Consider the following 27,914-nt stretch of genomic DNA (forward strand, 5'->3'; position numbering starts at 1 on the left):
TTAAAAATGGCAATAAAACCACACAACCTACCATTTATCATCTCATTGTTGCCATTTATCTTGTCAAGAGTTCAATGTTTTAAACTTATGTTTGTTCAAAATGGGCTTGAAATGCATTAGCAAATGTTTCAAATATCTGTGAGACTATACAAGGTTAAAATTGGGGAAGAAACATAATTTCTTATTCAATAACTGATTTGTATGCAGCAGAGGCAAACATACACTTTTAACTCAGTTTCTGTATTTTCCTGGCAAAGGTTTTCAATGTTTTTCATGAAGGAAAAACAACTCACTTACATATTTTTAAACTGAGTGTTTCCCATTTTATGTATAGCTGGTGATATCATCAGTGAAACTGGTGGATGGTAGAGAGTACTCAGTGATTATCCCAATGACCTTGACATTTTCACCCCCTAATCAATAGTTTTTTCATTCATTACCACAAATACAAAACATCCACAATGTTTAGTTAAGACCTGAGATGTTGAGCTAATGTTATTGCATATACACCGTATTTCTTCTTTTCTGTGACCCCGACCTCTAACTTGTTCACCCAATTCGATAGGCTACTTCCTTGTGCCAAATAATACATGCCATCCACAAAGCTCTGGTCCAATTATGTGATGAACTAATGTTAATGTAAGGAAACCATTTTTCTTCTTTCATTCACATTGACCTTGACCTATTTCCTTTTGTCCCCCAAATTTAAAGAATTTTTCCTTATCCTGAGTGCAAGTAATCCCAAAAGCTTGGTTAATGTAGAGCAGTGGTTCTCAAATCAGGGTTGCCAGGAATTTTTTTGAGCATAGCAAAACTTGTCAAAATGTAAAAACTGGGTCATGATGTTCAAGGAAACTATGTTTTTGGGTCATGGCCAAAAAATTTTGGAAACCAATGCTGTAGATGGTAGAGAACTCCAGTTATTCTGCATAAACCAAATTGGTAACAGATAGCCAGGCATATTATAATATTCTCCACTTAAATACACATTATATACATCCCCAAAACTGACCATTTTTATAACCTATACAAAAAATACCTGCTTTTAAATGTTACTTCTTAGATCAGGCTGTGTATGTTAATTTCATAATTAAGCAATGTTAATGTTAATGTCACCTAGGGACCTTGCACTCTTTAGAAACTGCAAAATTGCACTGATGAAATGTAGGAATGGTTTCTATATGTTTATAAACTAAGAAATAAAAATCAAACCAAGATTGCTTGGACTGAGTGTTCCTTTACTTTGAACTTGGAATGCACAAACTAATGACCAACTGACTTGTTTTCTGCAGTTTAAAAGAAATCCTACCCTGGATTCATGTCACTAATATCTGACTTGTCTGTACTTTGGTAAAAAATTGATTTTACTGCAATTTCAATAATCAAAACCATGTCTTTTGTCAAGTTAGTAAAGTCACATTTCTACACCAGACTGACAACTACCAAAAGTCATTTCCGGAATATGTGCTGTCACATGGCTTAGCAAGAACAATTTGGATTCACAAGATAATACTACTAGAAAAAATGTGGTTTCAATCTTGCAAATGAAATAGGGGCACTCATTTTAGAAACACTGCACTTGACCATTACAATTTTTTTTAATGCTACCACCATATTTTTATCTACATAAACATAGACTAGGCCCTGCTTATTGATTTACAGCAGTCTATTCTGACAGAATAGAATAAGGCACTGACATACAAATGATAATACTTTATCAGTCTATAAACTGGAAATTTACATAAAAGAAAGCAAGCTTACCTTTCAGTCCGTTCAGTGTGTTGTCTTTCTGCATTTTCTTTTTGTCTTTTAATTCTCAAGGTCTTGAGATGCAGTGAAGGCATCCTGTGAGCACCTATCACACTGTGCATATACATATAATCCTCATCATCTTCTCCAATCCAAAAAGGCATATTGGGCAAATATTTAAGCCCAACTTGTTTACTTCTAACTTTTTTGACAAAAAGCTGAACAATAATGATGTTTATTGGAAATGTAAGAAGACTAGTTATAATGCCAACTAGTATTATTAGTGAACTGGATGTGAATGAAGTTTCTATCTGATTAGGCTCACTAACACCTGGAACTCCAATCAACATCATGCTGGTCAACATCACACACAGTATGACTGCTAATGCACATGACAAAAGTTCCACAAAAGTTGCTGGAAATGTGGGTACTTTGAAAAAGATGCTTATCCACATATGATTGTTTCTAAGTTCATGAAAAAACGAGAGGAGAAAGTTCTGTTTAACATTGCTCATGGAGTTCTTCAAGGATGATGCTACTAATGTGGCAGATGTTGTGAGGCATACATCTCTGTGCATTGCAAGCCAGTTTCTATGAAGGAATAACCAGGATTTCTGATGAATCAAATCTTTGACAACAATGTAGTCAAGAAGCCTAAAATATAAATTTTACATGACAATATTAACTGAATATGAAATACATGGTCCCAAAACCTAAAATTTAAAGTAATGATTTAATCATTTCAAAAGGATCTGTCAAGTTAGAAAAATGGTACATGCATTACAATAATTATAACAACATTTTTTGCCAAATATTATAACAAAATTTGTGAAACCTGCAACTATATCTTAAAAAATACATTGCATGTTATTATTAATTTCCAGGTCAAATTTATTCAAGAACAGCAGTTATTTAATTAATTTAAACTTGGTAACACTACAATAATACTGCATAAGATGTCATTTAAATTTTGGGTAATTGCAATCTTAATTAGCACACACTCTGTGGATGATAACTTTATTATGTTCTTTCAGGAATTTTTCTTGTTTTACTAAATTTAAAATTTGTCTATTAAGTACCTTTTATCAGTCTACTTCTCTTCTTGTCATATCTAGGAAAACTATTGGTTGATGAGAGCTTTCACTAAACAAAGTACATGCATAATATATTTTTGTGACTTTTGCATACATTATTTGTGACTTTATGGTGGTTTTTAAGTGACACTTACAAATTTATAAATTATTTGTAAACTTTAAAGACTTAGTAAAAAAAAAAATAGGCCTAATAAACACTATTCCAGTTGTTGCTCTCTGGGATTTACACAGTTTACTAGTATACAGTACCAATCTGGACTGGTTCCAGTGTTATCATGGCAAATAGTGATTGACTGGAGTTCACCAAGACTTTTCTTTGTTGTTATTATAATCCAGTCTTCTCCACCAGTCTGGAAACATTTCCTTCTGGTGTGAGACATGCAGAACTGACGGCTGCTACCCTCAGATCCTGTTAAGTGGAGGTAAACCTTGGCTGTAGTTCCTGCCCCCTTCCACCATCCTGTTACAACACACACCATATACATGTATTGGTGGCGAGGATTATTGTCAGAGCAAACTAAAACTCCCAGCTGAAAATGAACAAAAACCAAAATAATATGCAGTTTATTCCTTTTTAGTAAAACTAATTGTAATTATATAATGCTTACCTCCTACTACTGCACTGCTTTCCTTTTCTGGGCTTGCCAAATCCCCAGTCTAAGCTAAAACATTCTCTTCTCCAGTTAGTAATTTAAAAGACAATGATCCCAGTCTGATTTCTTAGTTATAGCCAACATATGAAAAATCTTCCCCTTTTGTATTGGACCAAAACTACAGGACATTAGAGCAGGGTGGGAGGAGGGAATCATTGCAACAGCTGCAGGTCGGTATCAAATAATTATAGGTTTTACCTCCTCCCCATAAATACTACATTTTATTACCAATACATTACATGCTACTATCCATTGCTGAATTTGCCAATTGTGAGGAAGGCCAACTGGTACAAGAAAAATTGTCTTACTCTTAATGTAAGAGTATTCCCTAATGTAAGCTGGTAGATGGCTTTGCCATTTTCTGTCCTGATACAAATGGACCTAAAGAATAATTGCATACATTCTGGTACACCACAGAATGAAGGTAAACGACAAAAAGTTTAGCAAAATTACTAGAAGACAACTCACTTGCTATCCTCCAAAGTGGAGTGATTCAGTTAGGCCCAAGATGCAGCAATAGCCCTAACCTCATGGGCTTTAATTCTCCTGTAAAGCTTGTGTAAGACACAGTAAGGGACTGGAAAACTCTGTTGATTGCGAGGACAAGCAACCTAAAAACCATGGTTAATGAAATATCAGAGGAACCCTCAAGATGAAGAGACAATTCCAACCATTCCATCCTCTTGTAGGGAAGCCAAATGAAACTTTGTGTCTTGTTTAGGCATAGAACCCTATCTTTATCATTCACAGCACAGACACAACTGAGACTGGGAATCTTGACAAGAAAAGGAGCCAATGAAAGCAGTTGATTATCAGCCAGAAACCTGCCTTGGCAAAGAAGAGAAACTGAATCAGGTTCTTGAAGGAAGATTCACTCAGATGTTCAATCTAGATATTAATGAGTGAGAAACTTGTCTTTGAAGCTCAAAATAGCTGAATAGATCTGAAAAGTATGGGATCCATCCAAATGACACAACACACAGAGAATCTGAGAATATTAGAAAGGGCTACACTGCTGACTTTAATAGTAGAGAGTGAACATTCTCATTCCTCAATAAGGATGAAAAGAAAGTATGCACTTGTAGCGAATGGGGGACCAATACATTTCTTACCACACCAATTACTGAAGATGCTTCAATCTGCATTGGAAACTTTGGAAGTAGGTTGTCTTCTAGTCTGAGCAATGCAGTTGGCATCCTTGCTCAAAACTGGTTTTGGCAGATCATATGTTCAAGATGATCCAAATATGAAGGTGGAGAAGATAGATTTTTGTGCAGGAGAGATCCCCTGTGATTGTTACCAACAGGTCCTGTAGATCAATGAACCACAAATGCTGTGGCCAATTGAGTTGCTATCAGGAGGAGCTGAAATGCATAGATCCCATCTTAGTGAAGAACCTGTGGAACTATTTTGAAAGGTAAGAAGGTGTAAAGGCATACAGATAATCCCACTTCAGACTGAAAGCACCTACTGCCAAGGCCCTCTGATCTGATACTAGAGGCATAAAGAGTGTGCTTCCTGTTCAGTCTCAAAGCAAACAAATCCATTAATGTCCTTTAGCAACAGCTGATAAAGCAACTTGGCTATCATATGGTGCTTAAAACATTCTGTGAGGACTACATGGCTACATCTGGACAAGCAGTATGCCAGTATATTCCTTTTACCCAGAATATGGTGTGTCTGTGAATAATCTTTCAGACTGCCTATTCAAGGCGGTTTCAGACTTCCATGCAAAGAGAAGTTGCTTGTGTACCTTGTTGGCATCTTATGCACGCTATCACTTATTTGTCTAGGAAACCATAATGCAATGACATGAGGGCTTGGAACACTATCTGCATTTCTAGGTTGCTGATATTAAGTTACTTCTTTCCAAGACCACAGTCCTTGAAAACAACTCCATCTGACTCCCAAATATGATACATCTGTGCACAGAAAAACATTGGATTGGGCCTGGGACCCTGGCCAAGAACAGGTTTGGATCCAGCCAAGAATGCAGGATGTGACAAAACCAGACATCATTAGGATTCAAGTCAACAGCAGGTCCTTGTGCACTCTCCAGTTTGCCAGAAGCAAGAACTACAGAGGGTGCAAGTAAAGTATCCCTAGGGGACCTAATTCTGCAGCTGCATTTTAGAGTTCCAGTTGCAAGAGGTAAAGGCAAGCTAACAACGAAGTTTTGTCAAAAGATACACTTTGAAGGACAGAATCTGAGTGATCCTGTCTGGTGGAACATGTACCATGTACCTTCAACTGACTGTTAAGGAAATTCATAGCTACAACTGTCCAAAAGCAACAATCAGGACATCTGTCCAGTGTGTATATTTAGTACACAAAATCAGGTAGGATGAGTATCCCAAGGGACCATCTTGTGCCCACACTTATCCACACCTTGCAACAAATTTATGTGCAAAATTGAAGAAAACGTTGTAACTGGGAATGAACAAATTATAGGTGAGACTTACCCTGCCTTAAGAATGAAGAAATTAACAGAAGAAATTCATCGCTGAGCTTGGTGCAAAAATTCTTAAAATTTAGCAAAAGGACATATAAAAACACTCAATTAATACAAGAAATTGGGATAAAAGGTTGAAAGAACATAAATACATATATGTTTGATTCAAGATTTTTTTAAAAGATGGCAATAAATGAAATTCATTGAACATCTTGAGACTCATATACAAGTAAAACAGTCCAAGGAAAATGAGAAAGATATATCATCTGTTGTCTCTTACTAATGATTCAGACTGGATTCAAGTTCTTTTTAATTCTGATCAATTTTTAGTTTGAACTTTTGACTTAGTATCCCGGAAAAGGAAAGCAATGCAATAATAACAGGTAATGTATTACAGCTATTAAACTGTGAAATGTCCCAAACAGTTATGATGGGGACTTATTTTAAAACAATTCCAAAACAACTTGAATTAGAGCTCTTAGTGATGGCTCCATGCCCTGCTCACAAATTTGGTGGCAGTAACCTAATCAACTGAGTTAATATGTGGAAACAAAAGTCAGTTTGTTACACAATCCAAGACAGTAACTACAATGGCAGTGAAACTTGAAGAAATCTTATTCTGTAGAAATAAAAACTGGTGTGCTAGACATTCAGGTACTGTGACTTCATCAAAAGATAACAGAAAGCTGACAATAAAATCAATTTGAAATCTTGTCTATGTAAAGTTGCACTGCAAATGTGATTGAAATCCAATGATAATGAAAGATTTTATTGTATGGAAATTACTGCAGAAGACATTAAGGAGCTGGAACACACACAAACTGAATAACTCACTTGATACCTTGTCAACATATTTATTATATGCCAACTCGAACCATGAACGCTGGGTGGATCACAAAGGAAAATGCTCGCTCCAAACAATCAACCTTTGTTGGGAACTTCAAGTTTTGATAAGACAGCAATTTTAGGGTTATAGTACCTGCTCTAAATCATCAGGTGGAAATCCTATTCATTCAATGATTGACTAGTATAAAGGTGCATAATAATTTTCATTGAAATCCAACATACCTGACATATTCCCATACAGTGTGTGTGTTTTTGTGTGTGGGCATCTGAGACTCAAAAGGTGTTTTGAGGTCCAAAGGAGGCACTTTTGTGCAAGACCCAATGTCCAATTGAGAAAAAGCTATCTTTACATACAAGCCTTTAGAAAATGAAAATCAAAGATGAATAAAAGAAAATACCTTGTCTGTCTTGTTTAAAGCATTTAATACACTTAGAAAGAAATAAGTAGTTGGCAGACTTAGTAATGTCAAATACAGTCATCATACACATGTGCAAACACATAATCACAACCACACTGGCATTAAACAAAAACATTCACGTGTATAAAATCCACTGGAGGGCAAAATATAGGCCTAATTAGATACAGTCTTTTCAACTCTCAATAGTTTAGTAAGGGCTTTGACGGTAATGCAAGTGTCATTAGTGCTCATCACTACACACACTAGAGAGTATAGAGTCTGAATGGTACTGGTGTTCAAACTTCTCTGCTGGATTCTCTGTGTGAATCCTGGTCAGAACCAAGTTGTTCTGAATGACCATAATGTTAGCATTGCCAAAACTGTGATACAGTCTGGTAAAGAGATATGCTTGTCTTTAAAGAAAAATAAATATACATCACATTTGGGACAAACTATTTTTTACTGGGAAAAATGGGAGAGGCATAATATTTTAAAGTTAAATGGGGGCTTTACAGGTATTACAACAGTAGTAAATGCCTCTGTGGACCAGTACAGGTGTAGGTAACATTTTATCAACACAAAGCAACTGTGCAATAAGAACATTTGCTTATTGTTGTCTTTCAATCAGTCTATTTCATGACTAAAATCACCCTGAAAAGCATCAGTTAATTAATAGTATTTTTAAAAGATTAAAAAAAAACAAATAATAACAAACAGAACAAATCTGAATGTTCAATTCATCATGTTGAATATGTTACATACAGTTGGTACTCCTATTCTGACAGACATTGCACATACATGAATGATGTATGTCAGTTTGTTATTTGTGAATAATCTTTAATACAGATGGCTTAAACATTCTCATTCAAAGCAATGATATGTAATAACTTGAGTTGTCTTATATGTATCTAGCATCTCTTTGATACACTTATACTAGGATGTTCCACTTCATGATCTGTATTAATGCAAATTAGCACAATGGGCTCACCCACTGCAGTATTCAAATACATCACACAAATTTTTGTCAGCCAATTATGAAATATGTGAAATACTGGCTTATACTTGACCTCTTTGATTTTTAATTGCTGCAATTTAAACTGCCTCAAGAATAGTTTTACATGGTCTCCAACCAGGACTGTTTACCATTTATATATGCTACAAATAAGGGCATACTGAAGTTTTTTCTTCTTCAAAGATCACGTTTTTCGAAACACAAATGTGTCAGGGGATTTGTGTCATGTATATTTGATTTAATTATATTTAATTTCATATATATTTATTTCAATTTAATTGTTTGTCAGTTTTAATTTTTTTTTTATTTTTCATTACAGGATATTGCAATGTAAATTTATTCACTAGAGATGATACTTTATTTTAGAAAATAGTTTGACCTTGACCCTTCATTTTATAAACACCAGGTGTTGATCTAGATCCTGACCTTGATTCAAAATTTGTAGCAACTGCGTAAACAAGTTATATTTTTATTTTAAAATGATTGGTTGTTGTCAAAGTCATGATGGGACTTCTTGTTTATGATGTAAACAATTTTTTAATATTTTTTTTATTTCTTAGAGTAAAATGATTGGTTTTTGTCAGGGTCACACTGGGTGTATGTGACCTTTAACAAGTACATAATTTCTATGAGCTTCCAGAACATGATCACGAGACCTCCTGTTTACGTTTAGAATACGATATAACCTATGTTTTGGACAAATATTCTCAGTAGAAGCTGGGCTGTTACACTGGAAGTTGTATGTTGTGCTGTTTGGAGTTATTTCAAATTACTTGGATTCAAAAGGATTAATTCTTTTTTCCTGGAAAATACATGTGCTCATGTGAGATTCTTAACCCAAGACAGTTCTTTTATAGAAATTTATTTAGATCTCCAACAACCAGAGTGATAATTCTTGTTTCTACAAGGAACTGTAGACTTCAACACTACAGATTGCAGCATACATTATCATCTTCCATCTTGGATTCTTCATTGGGATTCAAACTTGAAATTGGTAGAAAATTTTATTATTAGGACTTTATGCAGGTATGGAATCGAAGGAGCTAAAACTCTCCTTAATTTGGAATGCTTGAAATAGCTCACTCAAGATCTCAATGAAAGAGCATGCCAAAGTTGTCTGAAATCCAACATTCCTTAGTAAAGTAATGCTACAGAAATAAAGTCAAAGGACAGACTTTAAATAATGTCACCAAATGCTAAAATTCAAAGTCATTCTAAGTCATATCTACATAAAAGTGCATGCAAAATTTGGTTGAAATCCAAATATCATTAGTGAATTTATGCTGTGGAAACCAAGGTTTGGCAGAGGTCAAATTCATTCAAGGATGTATCAACAATATAAATAACCATACTAAATTTGTTGAAGTCTAAGCAACATTGGCAAAATTATGCTGTTAAAAGTCAAGAGAAGAAGCAATAGGGAATTATAACTTTATTACATGATACGACAGAAACTGAACAAATTTCTGATTGACAAAAAGTCACAAGGTTGAAATTGAACGGTCCTTGGCAAAGTTATCTTCCAGAAACAAGTGTCATGCAATCAGGAGCAAAAACTCCTCTCATTATAAAGCTGCATTCTGGTTGAAACTAAACATTTATCTGCAAAACTGACTTTTAAAAAATTAAATGCTGATTGATGTGTGATCAGTCTGACTGACAAATGGATAGATGGAAGTGATTATTATTGGGTTCTGCCATCTTCCTTGAGTAGGGCGCTAATAATGACAAATAATGCTGATATTCAAACTCTTGCATTGTCTCAGCAAAATAAAATGTGAACCGAATTGGGATTGAACCCAATAATGATTAAGTGCATGCATCAGTGTGTGGAAACTAAAGTGGGCAAAGGTACTGCATAAGGGTGCAAGGCCAAAAAGTTTGAACAAATTTAAAGGCCCAATTTAATAACTTGCTATTTTGCAGAATACAAGCAAATATGTGAGACAATCAGAGGTTATCATGCATGCCACCAAATGATGACAGATATGCTGAAAAACAAACTCTTCAAATGGATGAGTGCTGAAAGCCATGTACTGGTTTCACTAAATTTGGTATGCAATTGAGATTTTAAATTATCTTGCTTCTCCCATACGTTTGACATTACTGGGACTTTGACAAAGGTGAAAAAAGAGAAATAAGAAATAATCTTTGGTTTCAATTGACATCTAGAATTTGTTTTTTCTTTGATTTCTAAATAAGGGTGAGGAATACCCTTAATTTTCCACAATGATTTTCTCTTTTTCAAGAGAATTCAAGATATTATAGGCATGATTGTATTTTAATTTTTGATACATGCTGAATTTAGTAAACAATTAATCAATGCTACCCCAACCACTCTCACCCATGAACATTTACAAAATCACAATTTAAGAAGAAAACACAAGACAATGCATGAAACCAAAACCAGGCCCTGCATAGGCTCTCTTGGGCTTGTATGTTATTTTTAAGCACATATCTCAAACTCAATACCTCCATGATACACTAAATAAACCAAACAGAACAGCTCACTGTAATTAAGTATACAAGTTGTTCAAGGGAACAAAATTAAAGCTGCGTCTACATCAATATCAGAGCCTTTACCCAAGTTATTGAATCTTTCATAGTTGTGATTCTAATCATGAAAACTTCTTAAGTACTGAATGAAATCCTGCCTGTTAACTGTTAAGCAATGTAGTGTATGTTAATTTGATTTGAATTGTCATTCGCAGAAATGAATATAGTATTTAATAGGGGGTTTTCCCCGAAGGTGGCGCTACGAAAACCGGCTTAAAATGGCTGATGTTTACAGCAGATGTCAAAAGTAGCTTCCATGTGAATGGAGCAGAGGTGTCCAAAGGCGCTTACATGAGGTAAAAGTGATATTCATAAAATGTACAAAAATATCCCGCATTTCGACTCAAAATGCATCTGAAAATGTGATTTCTAAATCTCAACATGAAGAGCCACTCCATGACATTCTTGAACCAGTAACCAAGAAATCCAATTTACTATGTATCTTTTAGAATCATACAAATAAAAACATTATATAAAAGATGGAAATGTATACCTTAAAACAATACTGCATTTTAATCCAAGTTTCAAATTTTGCAAGAAGTTATCCCACAAGTATCAGACTGTCTGCTACCCAATGTGTCAACTGGCCGCAAGAACATAAATTCTCAAGGAATTCCCCAGCATATAGTCTGTTTCTAAATTCTTTAGTAATTTTTTCCCCATCAAAAACGTTTGTAAACATGTCACATACTATTCATTGTTGTTTCTCATCCACATAATAGCTTCTTTTTTTGTAAAATGTTGAACTTTACTAACTTTTCTTTTACAAAATCAGTTTAGCTTGCTTAATATCTTGCCATTTATTGGCATGTTTACATTGAATTTTGTAAAACTAGCTATAAACCTGACCTAATTACTCAACTGAACTGCTGAAAGAAACAGTCCAAAAAAATGTATTTCATTTCTATAGTCCAATGGATAAACATTACATCCTTTCAAAGATGTGCGCAGAATAGGCCGCCATATCGCAAGTCAGGAAAACATGGGGGTGCTATCCCCTGTGTCCAAAATTAATATTATTTTTAATAGAATATTCTGGTGACAACTGCCTCTTTTTAAATGGTAAGCATTGCTGTATTTTATTTTCACCAATCGGGTGAATTCGGTATGCATATTGCTTCAATACTGGAGATGGAAACCTTACGTGCGCAGAAAAACCAGACAGGATTGTATTCATCAGATGCTGGACCATATGATAAGAACACTTGACTTTGTGGACTGGTGAACTATAAGAATACTGAAAATTCAGGGAATCTAATTTTATTTTGATTCAAATAAACAATGTTAAATTTTTGTTGGATTTAAGTCTGAACTAAAGTTCTGTGCCTAAATAGCTCCAACCATAATGAGACAGGTCTTAGACCCATAGTGAGAGATCAGGGTGTGTGTGTGTGTGTGAGAGAGAGAGAATGAGAGAGAAAAAGAGGAGGAGAGAGAGAGAACCATGTGATAGCATTACCTTTATCTTGTGACTTTCTTCTGCTGCTCTGGCCCATGGGAGAAGAATTAAATAGGTAATCCACAGCAGTAGGACAGCTGCGATGACCACATGGTTAATCACTTTGAAAAGTTCCTCAGATTCAATCCATTTTATTGCAGAAGGCACAATGCTTCCAGCAAACAGATTAATTGACTGGGAATAGGAAACTGTACAGGCACAATGCAACTGATTTTTGGTGGTAAAAGGCAAAACCTAGGAAAACAAGAAATGGAACTGTCAAAAGACAGAAAATACTAATGGCATAGAAACTATACATTAAATATTTTTATTTATTTATGTCCTGATAATCAATGCTGGCTGCAGCAGTTTCAGGACATGTTGGATATATTGGTCTAGTCCTTTTAAGGCAACATAAACAATAATAGTAACTGCCCTAAATAAATGGTGAGCTGAAATGTGAAATGTAGGTCACAAAGATGAGCTTTTGGTATGATGGTAAGGTATGTCTCAGGATGCATGCACCTACCAAGTTTCATGACTGCAATAACAAGAGTCCCTCACAGAGACTGACACTCTACTGGCTAAAGAGAGAATGTTGGAACCATCTCTGATATTCTTCAATGATAACAAGATTTTCAAATTTGCTTCTGTGAATGTCAGATTGGCACAGTTTAATTTAGACCCAACAAGGCATCATAAGAAGTCTTCTAGTGGAAACCCTATGCCGAAATGACATTCTATTTTGGAGAAGTAACAAAAAAAAGATTTTCAAAATGGTTGCCATAGTGCCCATATTAGATACCGGATTGAAACCATTTCCATTTATGACCAAGTAGACATCATAAAAGTCTTTTGGTGAAACCACAATATGAATACAACCAGCCTATCTAGTAGAATCAACCATAAAATCAAAGGTGACAAGGTCAAGTTTATGTATTGTCTCTTTGTTAGACAATCAGTAAAGATGCTCCCAACTAAACTTATTTCAAAGACAAAGGTGACTAGGTCTAATGTACACACTGGTTCTTTGTCAGCTAATCAATTAAGGTGTTGCTGACTCAATTTGTTTGCCAAATTTTTTAATTCTATATAACTACAAAGTAAAAGACAAATGATGATGAAAGCTTATTTCCATTAAATAACTTATGTATTTTAGAGGTACATGCAGCAAGTCTGCTTGTTGTCAATCAATAATTAATTTTTAAAAAGAATATAGTGGAATAGAACAATGATGTTGGGTGAAATTTTGAGACATAGTTTTCTATTTAAAAAAAAGAAAAGAAGGATAATGCAAATAATTTAGCTGCAGCAAATCCAGAACTGAAAATGACATAATTCAAGTACATTTAACAATTAGGTACACATATATAAATATTTTCTATTTTGTCAGAACTGTCCTTTAAATATATATGTATTAAATTTCACAAAGCAGCCACCATAATTTTTTTTGGGAAATAAATAGATAGACACACACACACACACATATACATATATACACATACACACTAGCAAATAAAAGAATGAGATATCCTTACTGGATAATTACATTAAGGTTTACTACATAAATATTTTAAACCATCCAGTTATTTACATTTTATAATTGAGCAACTGCAGATAGTTTATGTCTCTACAGCTAACTTAATTAATTACTTCAATTATATACATTTTTGGTTTGCAAGAAAAGAATATGGCTTGTTCAATGGATTTTTTAATTTGATTTTAAAGTTTTGGCTTGGTTTTTTGTTTTATGGCACAGCAACACATGTTGTCTCTTTGTAAATGGATTTATGCACACTAGACAGAATATTATTATTCTGCACTTCTGAACCATGAAGAATAATCGGGTAAATTTTGTCATATTTGTTGGTATTAAGTTCTTGTACAACGAGATGCATCTATCAGACCCAACTAGACAGAAATGCAGTAACTAATTTACAAGAAATAACTGCTTCATTTCAAGAAGCAGCATTTTACAAGATATTACAACGTACTTTTGTCATCATGAACATTTCAGACCAGGCACATTTCTGAAATATACAAAATTAACAAATATAAGAAAAATATAGGAATCCCTGAATATATAGGAATTTAAAGAAACCCAACACCCTGATTTAGGTAGTCAGGTTGTCAATGTGCTTACTCTGCAATCATCTGAAAGCCATGACTGTCTGACTTCTTTCCACTGGCTACAGGTTGGTGTCATGATTTCTACATCAATACCGAATGAAACTGTCCTCTCACAGGTGCTTCGAATACATCTGTCATCCATCAGTTCACTATTATTCATACTATCAAGGTCTAAAGTCATTCCAACAATTATGACTTCAGAAGCTTTGGTGACTGAGTCTTTCAAACAAGAGCCTGAATCTAGTGAGGAGCAATGAGATATTAGGCTACTGGAAATTCTAGAATCATCCACTGACCTCTTAACGATTTCATTACTTTGTGAAACATTTTCAGGAAAGAATAAAGTATATTTATCCTGAACAAGATTGTTTTTTCTTGCAAGCTGATCTTCTGGTAAAGGAAAGATTTGTCCTTTTTCTAAGATATCACGCAATGTTGGATGTGCATTGTTTGTAATAAGAACCTTCATGCTGACAGTGCTGATGGTAGGAATCAGTCTTAAAATGAATGCTTCATTTAATGTTCTTGTGGAGGTGATGATCTTTATATTTTTTGATGATTGGAATAATTCCATTTTATCACCCTTTCTTTTCATTGAAAATGTAACATTCTTGCTGAATACGTTGAAATCAGCTGTTAATGAGAAAAATATATTCATAAAGTGAAATTTACACAAAGCACCACAATAAAGTTTATAAGCTTATAAGTATTGTTGTAAAATTTGGGTCCATGTAAAAGACACACACTTGGAAATTTGAAGAAAAAAAAAGCAATAATACTATTATGAATATGACCAATACTTGTGGCAATCACTGAGCTTTCAGCATTGTAAATAAAGTGCTATACATGTATTGTTAAGAATCAGAAGACAGTTACAGCATTCAAATAAATCTACATTTTTTGTATTTTTTGTTTGCTAATTAACTGGAGCATGTCAACTTCAAGAAGAATAATTTGAATCAATGAGATTTGTTTGATACCTGGATTTGGAATTTCCATATATATTGCTTCACTTTCACCTTGTGGACTTAGTATATTTCCTTCTCTGTCTTTTAAAGAAAGTCCCAGGACAGTTGAAGTAATTTCTTCTGAATCCTCCCCTCCCTTTAAAGGGTTCTCAGCAAAAAGAAGCATCTAAAAAGTTGGTAAAAAGACAATTTTAACGTAAAACTATATATTTTTTAAAACAGATTCCACTTTGGACAAAAAGCTCTGAAATTAGCAGATGTTTTATAACCTAGTCATCAAATACATTTGTATATATGCTATCTTTAAAAAAAATAGTTTTAGAAAAGAGAGAACAAAGAAAACAAGAAAATCTGTAAAGACCTGCTAAAACATGGTTCATCAATTTACCAGAAATGTACTGCCAAACAGAGAGGACTACAGATCATATTTGTCTCAAACAAGTCTTTTTCTTTGAATAATAACTATGCTGATGCAAATTAATCTTATACTTTTAAGTGGACAAATCACCTTTTTGTAAGTGTCATTCTCATACATGATTCTGCTGGTGGTTGGCCAAAAATATAGTTTGAAAGGCTGCAGATACCATTTAATAGTTTAAATCTACCACTTTTGAAAATTAAAATAATTATCTAAAAACTGATTTGAAAAAAGCACCCTCTACCCCAAAAATAGTAACTTTATGCATTCTGTCAGCACAATAAAGAAACCATCCAGAACCAGTATATTGTGGACTAGAAATGTTCCACCAGTACATCAACTGGTGTGATAATACATGGGAGAAAAATAGCATTAGAATTGTTAAAGAACAGCTGACATGTGTATTATTTGGAATTTGGTGAGTTTGTCAAATGCGAGATGTTTTTTAAAAATGTGTTCTAATTAATAAAGGGATTAAATGTGGTCAATGATGTCCTCTAACCCTTTGATGAAAATCAGCTGACAATGGCCAAGGAAAGATAAAATGGTGACCAACCATAAAAAGTGATTTTGACAGATACACTGGAGTAAGTATTTTTATTTTTGTCTTGTTTAATTGTTATGGCATTGTTCAAGATGTTTTACAAGAAATAAGGACAGCTCTTACATTTATTGTTCATGCCAAAATGTGTGATTTCTTCTGATGCTAAGAAACCACTGGCTAGAAATATTAAAAGTTTAAGAATGATTGGATATCAGTTTTAGTGTGTGTAGGTGAGTAGTAAAGGTCGTGAGTATGCATTGTTTATGTTAAAGGTATATATATCTTCTGCATTTCATAAACTATTCTTTTTAGTTTTCATGTATATAAATAAAGCTGAAGCCCTAGATAAAATATACCAGTTAAAATATATTACTAGATTAATTATAAAACTGGGATAAATTATTCATAAGAGCATAAATAATCATGTATTTTTTTAAATAATATTTTTGTTATATTTCAAGTCTATGTCAGTCTTAATTTTTGGTATTTACAGTGGTGAAACTTGCCAACAGATTTTTACATTTGAGCCATGAAAAGAAGCCCCAAAGGATGAGACTCCGGAATACATCTTAATTCCATGTCAGGAGCTTCCTCCTTGGGGTGAATATAACTTGAAGGAATACTGACAACAGAGAAAACTGACAAGTCCAGCAACAGGAAAGCTGAAGTTAGAAGTTCTTTGCAGGCTAAGTGTAGTTGATCTGTCATTACAACATTTTAATGCTTAAGCAAAGAGGTTATTCTCGATTCTTTGCATACCAGTCAACTTGTACAGGTTGCCCGTAATTTATATATTTTTTCTGTTCATTTTCATCAGTGTGTGGCTGTACAACAGTTTTGAACGTTTTTTTCTTTAAAAAATTTGTTGTTTTTTATATAAAAAAACTTTTTACAATTGTTTTTAATAAATCCCTGGAGTCTGGACATAATTTTAAAAAAGATCTAGCACGATCAAGAATCTTTTTGAATTGATTTTACTTGAGCTGCGATCAGCCTAGCACAGTCTACAGAAGCTGGGATCAGCCCAGATTATACTTTAATGCTGGGATCAGCCTAGCATAGATTAACTTGGAAGACAGGATCAGGTCAGAATATACTCAAATGCTGGGATCAGCCTAAGAGATTTTACTTGAGCTAGGATCAGCCTAGCACCAATTCTAACTGAACTGGGATGAGCCCAGAATACACTGTAATGCTGGGATCAGCCTAGCACTGATTGGGAATCAGTCTTTTACATTCAGATTCTAGCCTGTGAGTAGCCATCACAGAGCCAAATATTTTAAAATATTTAAATTAAGTATTGATGTTATTTTAGTTATGAGTTTGATGTTGCTGAATATTAGTAATAATGAATAGTGGCATGTTTGAGAAAGGGAGAGAGTGAGTGAGAGACTGAATACAGGTACTCATGTATCCTATATTTCTTACAATGCATGTATTACATCTTTTCAAGTACAATTCAGTATTGTTTTGTTGTGCATAAATATTGGTTTATATGTCAAGTAAAACCACCAAATCTTGCAAATCTGGCATTATTTTAATATAAGCACACTTTTTAAAATAAGTAATTTGGCACAATGAAATATTTGAATTGCATATTATCCTTTTATTCTGCCAAACACTCTGCTCACATTTTTAGAAAGAGCAGCGATTTAACCACTTTTAAAGATATTTTGGAAAATTTTGGCTGATGTGCGTTGCATGAAATTAAGTGAGTCAGAGATGTAATCCAAACAGAAAGATGCATTATCAGCATGATGGAAGTAGTACAGATACTTAGTGATGCCCTTCTCATGGCTCAAAAATATGTTACAAAGCAATTTATATCAACTTTTTGACCAAAATCGGCAAACCATATAGCAAATTTACAAATTTTCAACCACGAGATACACAATTTTAAAAGAACTGATCACCAGCTTATGAGGACTGAACTTCTGGACTGCTACTTTGCCAATTTTTATTTTTAGATTTAAATTTTTGGACAGCTTCTGACGTAATATCTTAGGGTTTATGGGGGATACACATAAATATGTAATAATGAGATAATGATTCATCCAAAGAAGTTAATATTACACCCTGAAAATGCATTTTTCAAAATACCTTGCACATAGCTAAATTTTTACAAGTAGCGACACTTCATTTTTGAGTTGCTCCACACTAAGATCATGAAGCGCTTAAAGATGATTTTGAGGATTATTGCATGCTGCCTGATGTGTGTGCTTGTATTAACAGACAATGGCCAGAAAAGGAGCTTTTGTAGCTACTGGCTAGATATTATAAGTCAGACAATTAGTACTGGTGGCATCTACTTCCCAAATCTGAAATAAGTTATTCAGCAACTACTTATCTTGCCTCACAGCAAAGCAGACTGTGAGAGATCTTTTTCTATGACAACAAAAATTACAGACTGAAGGAAGTCTCTGAATGCAGACACACTAACATAATTTTTGAGTGTAAAATAAACATTGACACCTGCTGCATAGACTTTAAAACCCCTGATTACATTATGAAAAGTGCAAAGGGTGCATGTGTTGATATAATAATGTGTGTGTGTGTGTGTTAAAACACACTCAAAATCAAAATAAAATAAAATAAAGTTTCAGAGATGTAAATAATTATGTACATGTGTGTAAATTAGTTTGTGTATGACATCTGTTGTTTTAAAACTGTCGAACTTATATAATGTATGAATACATTTTTTTGTTTAAGTTTTAGATGTTACTAGATGGTGATCATGTGAAGAAAACTAAAAACTGAATTTTATACAAGGAAATATTTGGAGTGAACCATGAAATAAACAACTTTTCCTTTGTAATTAATTAACAATATACTATATTAATTATTTATTATTGTAACAATTTCCATCAGAATCTAAACCAGATTCATGTTCAAAACTTTTATAAGCAAGAAAAAATACATATCAAGGCAAATAATGCAATTGTTTTGTTTTTAGTTCCCTTAAAACGTAAAATTTATGCCAATAAAAAATGTACTGGTTAAGAAGCTAATCTCTGGGTCGAATTTTGTAAATTTATTGGTTTAAAATCCCAGTTCAGTCACTTGTATACATCTTTCTCATCCTGAATTTATTTGAGATGACAAGAGGTGATCTAATCTAGATTTTTATTTACCCTAAAATATTTTGGTATACTTTTGAAACTCTGCATGTCATTTCCAATAGTGGCAGACCATACATGATTTTCATTTTAAAAAGGTATCAAAAGTTCTGATATCATACCTTCAACTCTATATCAGCATTTATGGTTAAATTCTGTAGTGAAGATATAACCTTGGGAAGATGAATATTTCCTGTGACTGTTTTCTCCTTTACAGTGGATGTCTGGGCCACTAGGAGGTTTGCAATCTCATGTGGAAGTCGTTTCATCACTGTTACAGACAAAAAGTTTGTATTTAAAGTTAGTGGGTCTTGCTGTGGCACCTGGTAGTCCATCAGCACATCAATCACTGAATCAACCTCTTGCAACAGCTTGGTTACCTGCAATGAAAGAATTAGTCTCTATTCCAAGAAAGTTAGCATTTCACAGGAAAATGATTCTTTCAAAGTCAACTGGATTTGTTGGTTACAAAATAAGCGATAAATTATGCTCAAATGCTTCCAAACAACAACTACTACAACATCCACCAAAAATAACCAATACCATACTTTTCTCAGTTGTCTCTATCAATACCAACATGCTTGTTTGTGTGTGCCCACAAACGCTGTACCTGCAGAAACAAAAACAAAAAAGTACTTTGTGAGCTAGAACAAATAAAAAGAAACTGCCTAATTACATTACAGGCATGTAATCAATCATTTGATAAAGAAATGTGACCAGATGCTGTTTGCATTTTTTAAGTTGTTTCCCCATTTTTCTTGATTTAATGATAAACCCACTGCAATGCACTGCTGAGTCGATCTCAATTGTTTCCAGATAGGGTCAAATGTTTACAAAATGACAAAAATGTAATTTAGTGAGACAGATTAGGTCAACCAAATCCTGCTGCTTTCTTAGATTATGTATATTGTATATTATCTGTCTATCAAAGTATGGTGAATTTATTAAAAGAGGGTTGGGGTCAGTGTTGTGCTGGAGAAGAAGTTTAATCTTCTAAACTTGTATTCTGGAGGAAATCAGGTACATACTAAAAGAAAACTTTCTTTCCATTGTTAATACTGACACACTGCATATTGTGGTACCAGAAACAATATATTTTAACTCATGGCTTTGCCACTCATTAAAATATCACATTATTTTGGTACCACACAATGAAATATATCCAGTATTAACATAGGAAAAGGAAATATTTTCAATGTATTTGCTGCAGTACACTTTGAATACACATGAACATATATGTACATAGTTCCAACTCCCATAACATTCTTCATCCATTTGGGATTTATAAGGAGATGAATATTTTGCAATAATCTAACTGTTTAAGGTTCATTTGGAGGCTAGTTTCTTTGAAAGAAGTCATAGAAGTTCAGTTATTGTCGAGCTGAAATGCACTGGAACAAAATCCATTTATAGTAAGCTGACCTTGAATATCAAAGCTACCAATTTCTAAATCAACATGGACCTTTCTTAGGTAAAAGGATAATAATATATATAACAAGTTTGATGAAATTGGTTGAAGAAAACCTGTGTTATGAAGCAGAATGAAATGCAATGGCTAAATCTGTTAGTAATACCATCCCTGACCCTGATGGTAACACCCATCCTCTCAATCAATCATGGTCTTTCTTGGTGGCCAGTATGTTTGGTGGAAGAAGAACCTGGGAAGAACCACCGACCTATGAAGCTATGGGCAAACTTTCTTACATACCCACACTGGACAATCAGATAATTAAACCCATTCGGACAGAGGTGAGATGTGAGTGATCTGTAAATTCCAGTGCCTAGAACAGTCAGTCACACAGGTCTCCTACTGGCTGGAAATAAACTGGTCCAATCTATTTTAGTGGCAGGAAATATTACATTGGAGCTTCTGCCCCCCCCCCCACTTCCTAGTCTATTTCCTTTGGCTAATGAAAAACACCAAGTTGCATTGTGTTGGCATTTGTTAATCAGAACTTAAGTTATCATCTGGAAATGAAATGCACCAGCAAAATCAATTTTTAGTAATAGTGACATTGACCCTGAAATAACAGGTGCAAATATGTACAGGGTTCTCTTTGTTCTAATGAGAATTGATATATATACAAAGCTACATCATAATTTATTTGCTATAACTTAAATTATCATCCAAAAATGAAATGCAGATGTGAAACTATCTTTAAAAACAGTAACCCTGACCGTGGATCTAATGGATTCAAATTCAATACTGTTCTTTCTTACGTTATGGAAAACTGGTGTACAAAGTTGTGTTGAAATTTGTACACTAGATTTTAGATATTAATCTGGAAATGAAATGCACAGCTAAAATCCTGAACTTTAAAAAACATTTTTGTTATTTATGTGTACGTTAGACACTTTTATTTCAAACTTTTCCTAACTGTAACCATTGTAAATTTAAAATGTAAAATGGAAGTTTGGCAGATTAAACAAAGATGAAAACATTCATTCTTCCAACTTTTTCCAGATGTCCCAGTAACATGAGAACCTTGTTCATGAGCATAGGTAACAATGGACTCCTGATACTGAGAATGAAATGAATAATAGCAGAAAATACAAAATTCATTCAAGCAGAGCATTAGTCTCACTGAAATGCATTCATATACCAATTTTTATTAGTGTACCAGTGAAATGTGATCCAGCATACTGAGGGTGTAAAAAAAAAGAAGACCAAAACAAGAAAAAACACATGCACAAAGAAGCACACACGTGAATGAATGGGAACAAAATGCTATGCCCCTCTTTCAAAGAGGAGCACTAAAGTTTGGTACTATTTTATGACATGAAACCAGGAGGAATATGTGCATGAGATATATACAGTAATCAAATGAATGCATAAAAGTATGTGTGTGGGAGTGGGGGAGATACGCTTCTGTCACTCAGAAAGAGAGGCATTAAATAAGGAAATATTTGTGATAAGAAGAAAAAATATTTTCACATAATGATGAATGTTCTAATAATAATGGTTGAACAGTTAGTTGCACATTGCATCTTCTCTGCATCCATCTAATACCTAGAAAGTATCAAATTATCTGTTTTAAAAACCATTAACTGTAGTATGTTTGTAAATAAATGAATTTACATTTTCTCTGGGAAATCTTAGTACCATATATACTTGCGTATAAACCCATATGCAAATAAGCCGACCTTCCCAAACTGGAATAGGTAAAAACAATAAGTGCATGACTGATGTATAAGCTAACCCATATGTCTGAGACAGCATCACAAGATGCATGTGGTAAGTTCTAAATGAACTTAATTAGCAAACCACATTACCACATTAATATATCATCAATCCTTAAGAATTTGAATGCAGTTTTATATGTTGAATATTTCTGATTTGCGATAGTTCAAATAAATGCTCCTTTCTATAATGGATGATAAACTTCTGAAGCGATACTATTTTTTTCTAGAAAGTCTTTTTGATATCTTTTGCATGTTCTTTGTTCCCTGAACAAAACTGAAACCATGCCAGTTTATAAAACATGAACACTAACCAGTCAATGCAACAAATTTTGATGAATCTGCTGATTTGTATTTGGAGTCTTTCACCATTCGCATATAACGCAGACAAATTGCAGTTCTTGTGAAAATGTATCCATTTTGTCAACATTCACTAATAAAATTTTCCAGTTCTTTCTCCACTTCAGAGAATGATGTGATCCCAGTCTAATGCACCTTTTTTTAATCTTGGCATCACTTCTAAAATGTTGCTTTACTTTTCTCCCATTCCCACGCTTGCTTCTTGTGTACGTAAATTTGTGTGCTGTAGCACAGTTATTTGCTTTGGCATGTTCAATAACTAAGTCTGAATGCTGCATCATAAGCAGAATGCTTTCTTTTATTTCCACCACTATTCATTTCAACTACAGCCTTATTTTTTAGAAAGAGTAAACCTAAATACTTTTGCTAGTGGAAGTATCCTATTTATACTTCATCATAAAAAATTTCCATGTGTTGTTGGTTATCAAATTGTACTGGATAATTATTTATCATTGTTTCTTTTTCTATTACTGGTAGCTTGATTCAGTTAACAAAAATACAATTGGTTGTCAGTCTGCACATTGTTACACATGAAACATTTCAAGCAGTTGTGACAAAGTTGTGGCTTTGATTATAAACCATGACCCCTGCTTGATCTCATTAAACAATACAGAGAGTCAGTAAGGATTAGTAAATTTAATGGCATTGTGCAACAAAACAGCATAGCAGTAGTTATTGTTCTACAGCTAATAAACCTCTTTCCTTTATAAACAACTAAATAATAGTAGATGATAAACTGTGATTATGGGTGCTCAAATGTTTGGTACATCAACTGTGCTTGTAAAAAATTCCTGGTGGCTGCCTTTTACTTCCAAAAGCATCTTTCAAAGAAATCCCACAAATTATATTATTAACAATTAATTACACTGACTCATATCTTGCTACTTGCCTGTTATTTCCCCTTTCTAGGTGTGCATACAACACAAATGCCTACCTATGGAGTTCTCAATCTAGACTACCCCAATCATATATGTATATCTAGTCTCGATACTAAAATATTTCAGTCATAAATACCTTCAGAATCAGAATCCCTGTATCTTTTTATTTAGTTTGTTTTCATATCTTATTAACATCAAAATAAAGCTAGCATGCAAGGTACCATATAGTTTAATGATCATTGATTAGCTGCAGGTTAAACACTTCATTGAAAGATTAATAATATAGTGGTTCTTTTGTAAAATACACTTACAAGCATGGCTGCATTTTCTGGTTGATGGACATGCATCAAATAGAAGCCAAGTATAGTAATGTCTGGTTTTCATTCATTATCCTATCCATAAAGTTAGAAACATAAATTTGTTTCACTTTGTGACAGCACATATCATATCAGTCATGCAGCATCATTAGGCATGTTATCTTGTCTTTGGCAAGTTACAAGAAATTTTATTAATGTTGGTGGTCTGAGTAAAATGCATAAAACACTTGCTCTGTACGTGCCATTTCTAACACAGATTTATATTTGCAATCTGAAAAACAAGATATACTGCTAGTCAACCCAAAAAACCTTAAAGGTTTTCAAGTTTAGACCTTGGCCTGCAGATAAGCTGCCCCCCCCTTTCTCCCAGGCTTTTCCCCCCGGAAATTACTTTGCTTATATGCCAATATATACAGTAAGCAATGTGCCATCTTTCCATAGGTATTGATACAAGCAAAAGAAATTATATCTTCTGACAAAATCAATGAAATTCACAAATAGGTATGTTAGCTTAGATTCTTACCAGCTGGTTACTTTCTATTGCTGTCTGACCTTTTTTAGCTCCATCATTTTCAAATCTTTCTCCATTAATTAAAGCTCCCAATCCATGTATGAGCAAACTGGAAGATAAACATAAATTTGCAAAGAGTATCCATGATTTAATATAATGTTTTTGAAGCAGCCAGAGTGGTTCTAACAATGTTTGAATGAAGGTTAATTGATGGGGAACTTATTCAGCTTGGAAGCCTCTTGCTAACCATGACCCTTCCTGTAATGTAATTCAGTGAAATCACAATGCACAGAAATTAATTAAAGGAATTTTTTTCTACTGCAGCATGCAAAAAGGGATGAGAAAAAGTGATAAAACAAGGTGGTATAAGCGTAATGTAAATGGCATATAGCTGTTTAATTTTATGTTTGCATTATACTTTGTATCAATATGCAAAGACATGATTCCAACATTACTACAAGAATCAGTCTTTACTCATTCAAGATTTGTTCCTCCTGTAACATTTTCAGTTTTTTTTTTGGTGTAGGGTGGATTCCTTGAAATTGGTTATAAAGAAGTTCAGTCGACATCCACAAATGAAATGCAAATGAGAGTGAAATTTACTCTTTAGTAGCACTGACCTTAAACTTCAAGCTGATAAAAAGGACTATAATACACGTACAAATTCTCATTGACACAAGTTGAAGAGAACTTTAGTTCTGGTCCAGAATAAAATGCAAAGGCCAGATCTATTTTTAACGGCAGCTACTTCTGAATGCACTCCCGCCTCATTAATTAAATCAAATGGGGTCTTCTTGGGAAATACATGTACAAAGCTTGACATATAACTGTTTTATGTGAAATTAAATTCATGGTCAGGAAATGGAATGGCCAAACCTATTTTAGTGACAGTGTTTTTTACCTAGGAGCTACTGACTTGCAATCAATAAGGTTCTTGGAACTACAATGAACGAATGTATACAAAAAAATTAAATTAATTTTGTTTCTTCTTTAAACAAGACAAAATCTTCAAAAAGGAAATTTTCCTGCCCTCTGTTGAATATATGTGCAGTTTACAAATCCATTTATCCAGTAAAGCTTACTACCTCTGAATTCCCAAATCATATCATCAAATTAAATGATGTGTTAGATTGTCCAAATGTACCAATTACATTATGCATCCTGACAATGGCTTGGTTTGATATTATGTGTCACAACAAGCAAAACAAGAGTCCATTGAAGGGACTAGTGTTCTAAATGATATTCCGGAATTTACAATAAGAGCATATCTTCCTTTTAACTGCTAAGTGTTGAAATAATATGTGCTATTCTTTGGCGACAACACAATTTTCAAATTAGATGCTGTGGTGGACATGTTTCAGATTGGCACTGTTTTCCTTTAAAACCAAGTAGACATCAGAATTTGATTTGTAAATAATGCATGACAATATGATCATTAATTCAGGGAGAGTATCAACAAGATTGTAAAGACAGTGATCATGACAGCCATATTGGATATACAACTGACACCGTTTTCTTTTAGGACCAACTAATCATAATATTTCTTTTCTGAAAACCCCATGCTGCTATATCCATCCATCTGGGAGGAGTAGAGAACAGTATGTCCAAGATGGTAACTATAATGACAAAAGGGAGGGTTAGTTTGGATCATTTTTGTTTAGGACCAACTAAATGCCATATGAACTCCTCTGGTGAAACCCTTATGTCAAAATGACTTTCAGCAGAGTAGCAATAACAAGATTTTCAAGATGGTTGCCATCATGGCCATTTTGGATATCAGATTGGCAACATTCCATCAGGAACAACAGGATATTATAATAAGACTAAAGGTGAAAGGACAATGTCAACATGACCAGCCATCTAAGGAGTCAGAGCTGCATTTTAGTAACAGACAGATATCATCAGTGGTAATTCATTGAAAACCTTTTGATATAATCATTCATTCCCCAAAAGTAGTGATTACGAACACCTGGAAATCATTAGTCTTTCAGTGACCCCCCCCCCCCCCGAAAAATATGCTGATATGACCATGAAGTAGAAGAGAAGTAGAAATAACAAGATTGTCAAGATCACCATAGTGGTGACCATGTTTGATCTGCAAGTGGCAGCATTTTCATTTAGAACCAACTAGACATCAAATGAAGTCTTGTGGTGAAAACCCTTTGCCAATATGATGTTTGATTCAGGTAGAGTAGCTATAACAAGACTGTTAAGAGGGCTGCTGGTGGTAATCACAATGGATATCGGAATGGAATCATTTTCATTGAAGATCAAGTAGACATCCTAAGAAGTCTATCACCATACGTTCAGGAGACGTAGTAATAACAAGGTTTTCAAGATGGCTGCTACGTTGGCCATATTAGAGTCTGATTGACACAATTTTCATTCAGGACCAACTAATCATCATAAAAGATCATATAGTGAAAAACCATGTCAAGATGCCTTCTATTAAGGAGATATTTTTGTTGCAAGAATATAAACTGCATGTAACATTGGCCATCTCAATATGTTATCAAACTGGTAAAATGGAAAGTGTCTGTCTGCAATACACACAGGTTTCTTAGTTATTATTAATCATTCATGATTAGAACTTATTATGATTTATTACCTATTATTCAAAAATGTGTTATCAAAAGTTTTATGACTGTATGGTCAGGTCATTAAATATCATAGGTCATGTAAATCCTTTTTTGGTCCAATCATCTTTTTTATTTTTTTAATTCCTAGTCAATACTCTGATATATTTTTTCAATGAAAAGGATAATTCTTTTTCTATGTATGAAAATTAGATGAATTATGGTATTTATCAGGGTTATTTTAGGGTTGTATTAAGTAGTCTGACGATGGTAGCACATGTCTATCCTGACAGATACCAACTAGTAGTTGGTCAGCCTTGCTGTAAATTTTACTATCTGTCCATGGCTTGCCATCAAAACACTAATAGCTAAAGTGTTACATACGTAACTACTGCAAGCCTCCAGTGACCCCACCACCCTTATGCAATTAGACAGTTTTCTTCAGGTAGGGGCATAGATTAATTCATAGGATGAATCCTTATTATTTTTAAGACTATCTTGTCCTTCTGCAATAATAATCATTAAAGCCAGTTATCTGTTCCTAATTCAACATCACTTGAAGCTCACAAGTCCCTGACATGTTTTTACTCACATTTATCAAGCCACTTAGATTTCCCAACTTGTGGCAGATCTGACAAGCCTTATTCCAGTGTCTCCAGCCTTTGCATTTGTGATTTTAAACAGTAAAATTTAAAAGGACTTGCATCAATTACTAATT

At 33.9% G+C, this 27,914-nt stretch overlaps 1 protein-coding gene across 1 annotated transcript in view; it reads right to left on the reverse strand.

Moving 5' to 3' along the window:
- LOC149803001 (uncharacterized) overlaps positions 1-27,914 on the reverse strand; it is a 326,500-nt gene that overhangs the window by 22,808 nt on the left and 275,778 nt on the right. Inside the window, exons 37-43 of the mRNA XM_089953863.1 lie at positions 24,633-24,729; positions 19,497-19,754; positions 15,309-15,462; positions 14,342-14,961; positions 12,220-12,453; positions 3,093-3,373; positions 1,762-2,403 (exon numbers count right to left, since the gene is read on the reverse strand). Coding sequence (XP_089809989.1) covers positions 1,762-2,403; positions 3,093-3,373; positions 12,220-12,453; positions 14,342-14,961; positions 15,309-15,462; positions 19,497-19,754; positions 24,633-24,729 — 2,286 coding nt within the window. The remainder of the gene's footprint in view (positions 1-1,761; positions 2,404-3,092; positions 3,374-12,219; positions 12,454-14,341; positions 14,962-15,308; positions 15,463-19,496; positions 19,755-24,632; positions 24,730-27,914) is intronic.

This window comes from Sinohyriopsis cumingii, chromosome 3, assembly GCF_028554795.1.
Source record: "Sinohyriopsis cumingii isolate HCF-2022 chromosome 3, ASM2855479v2, whole genome shotgun sequence".
Lineage (NCBI taxonomy): Eukaryota > Metazoa > Mollusca > Bivalvia > Unionida > Unionidae > Sinohyriopsis > Sinohyriopsis cumingii.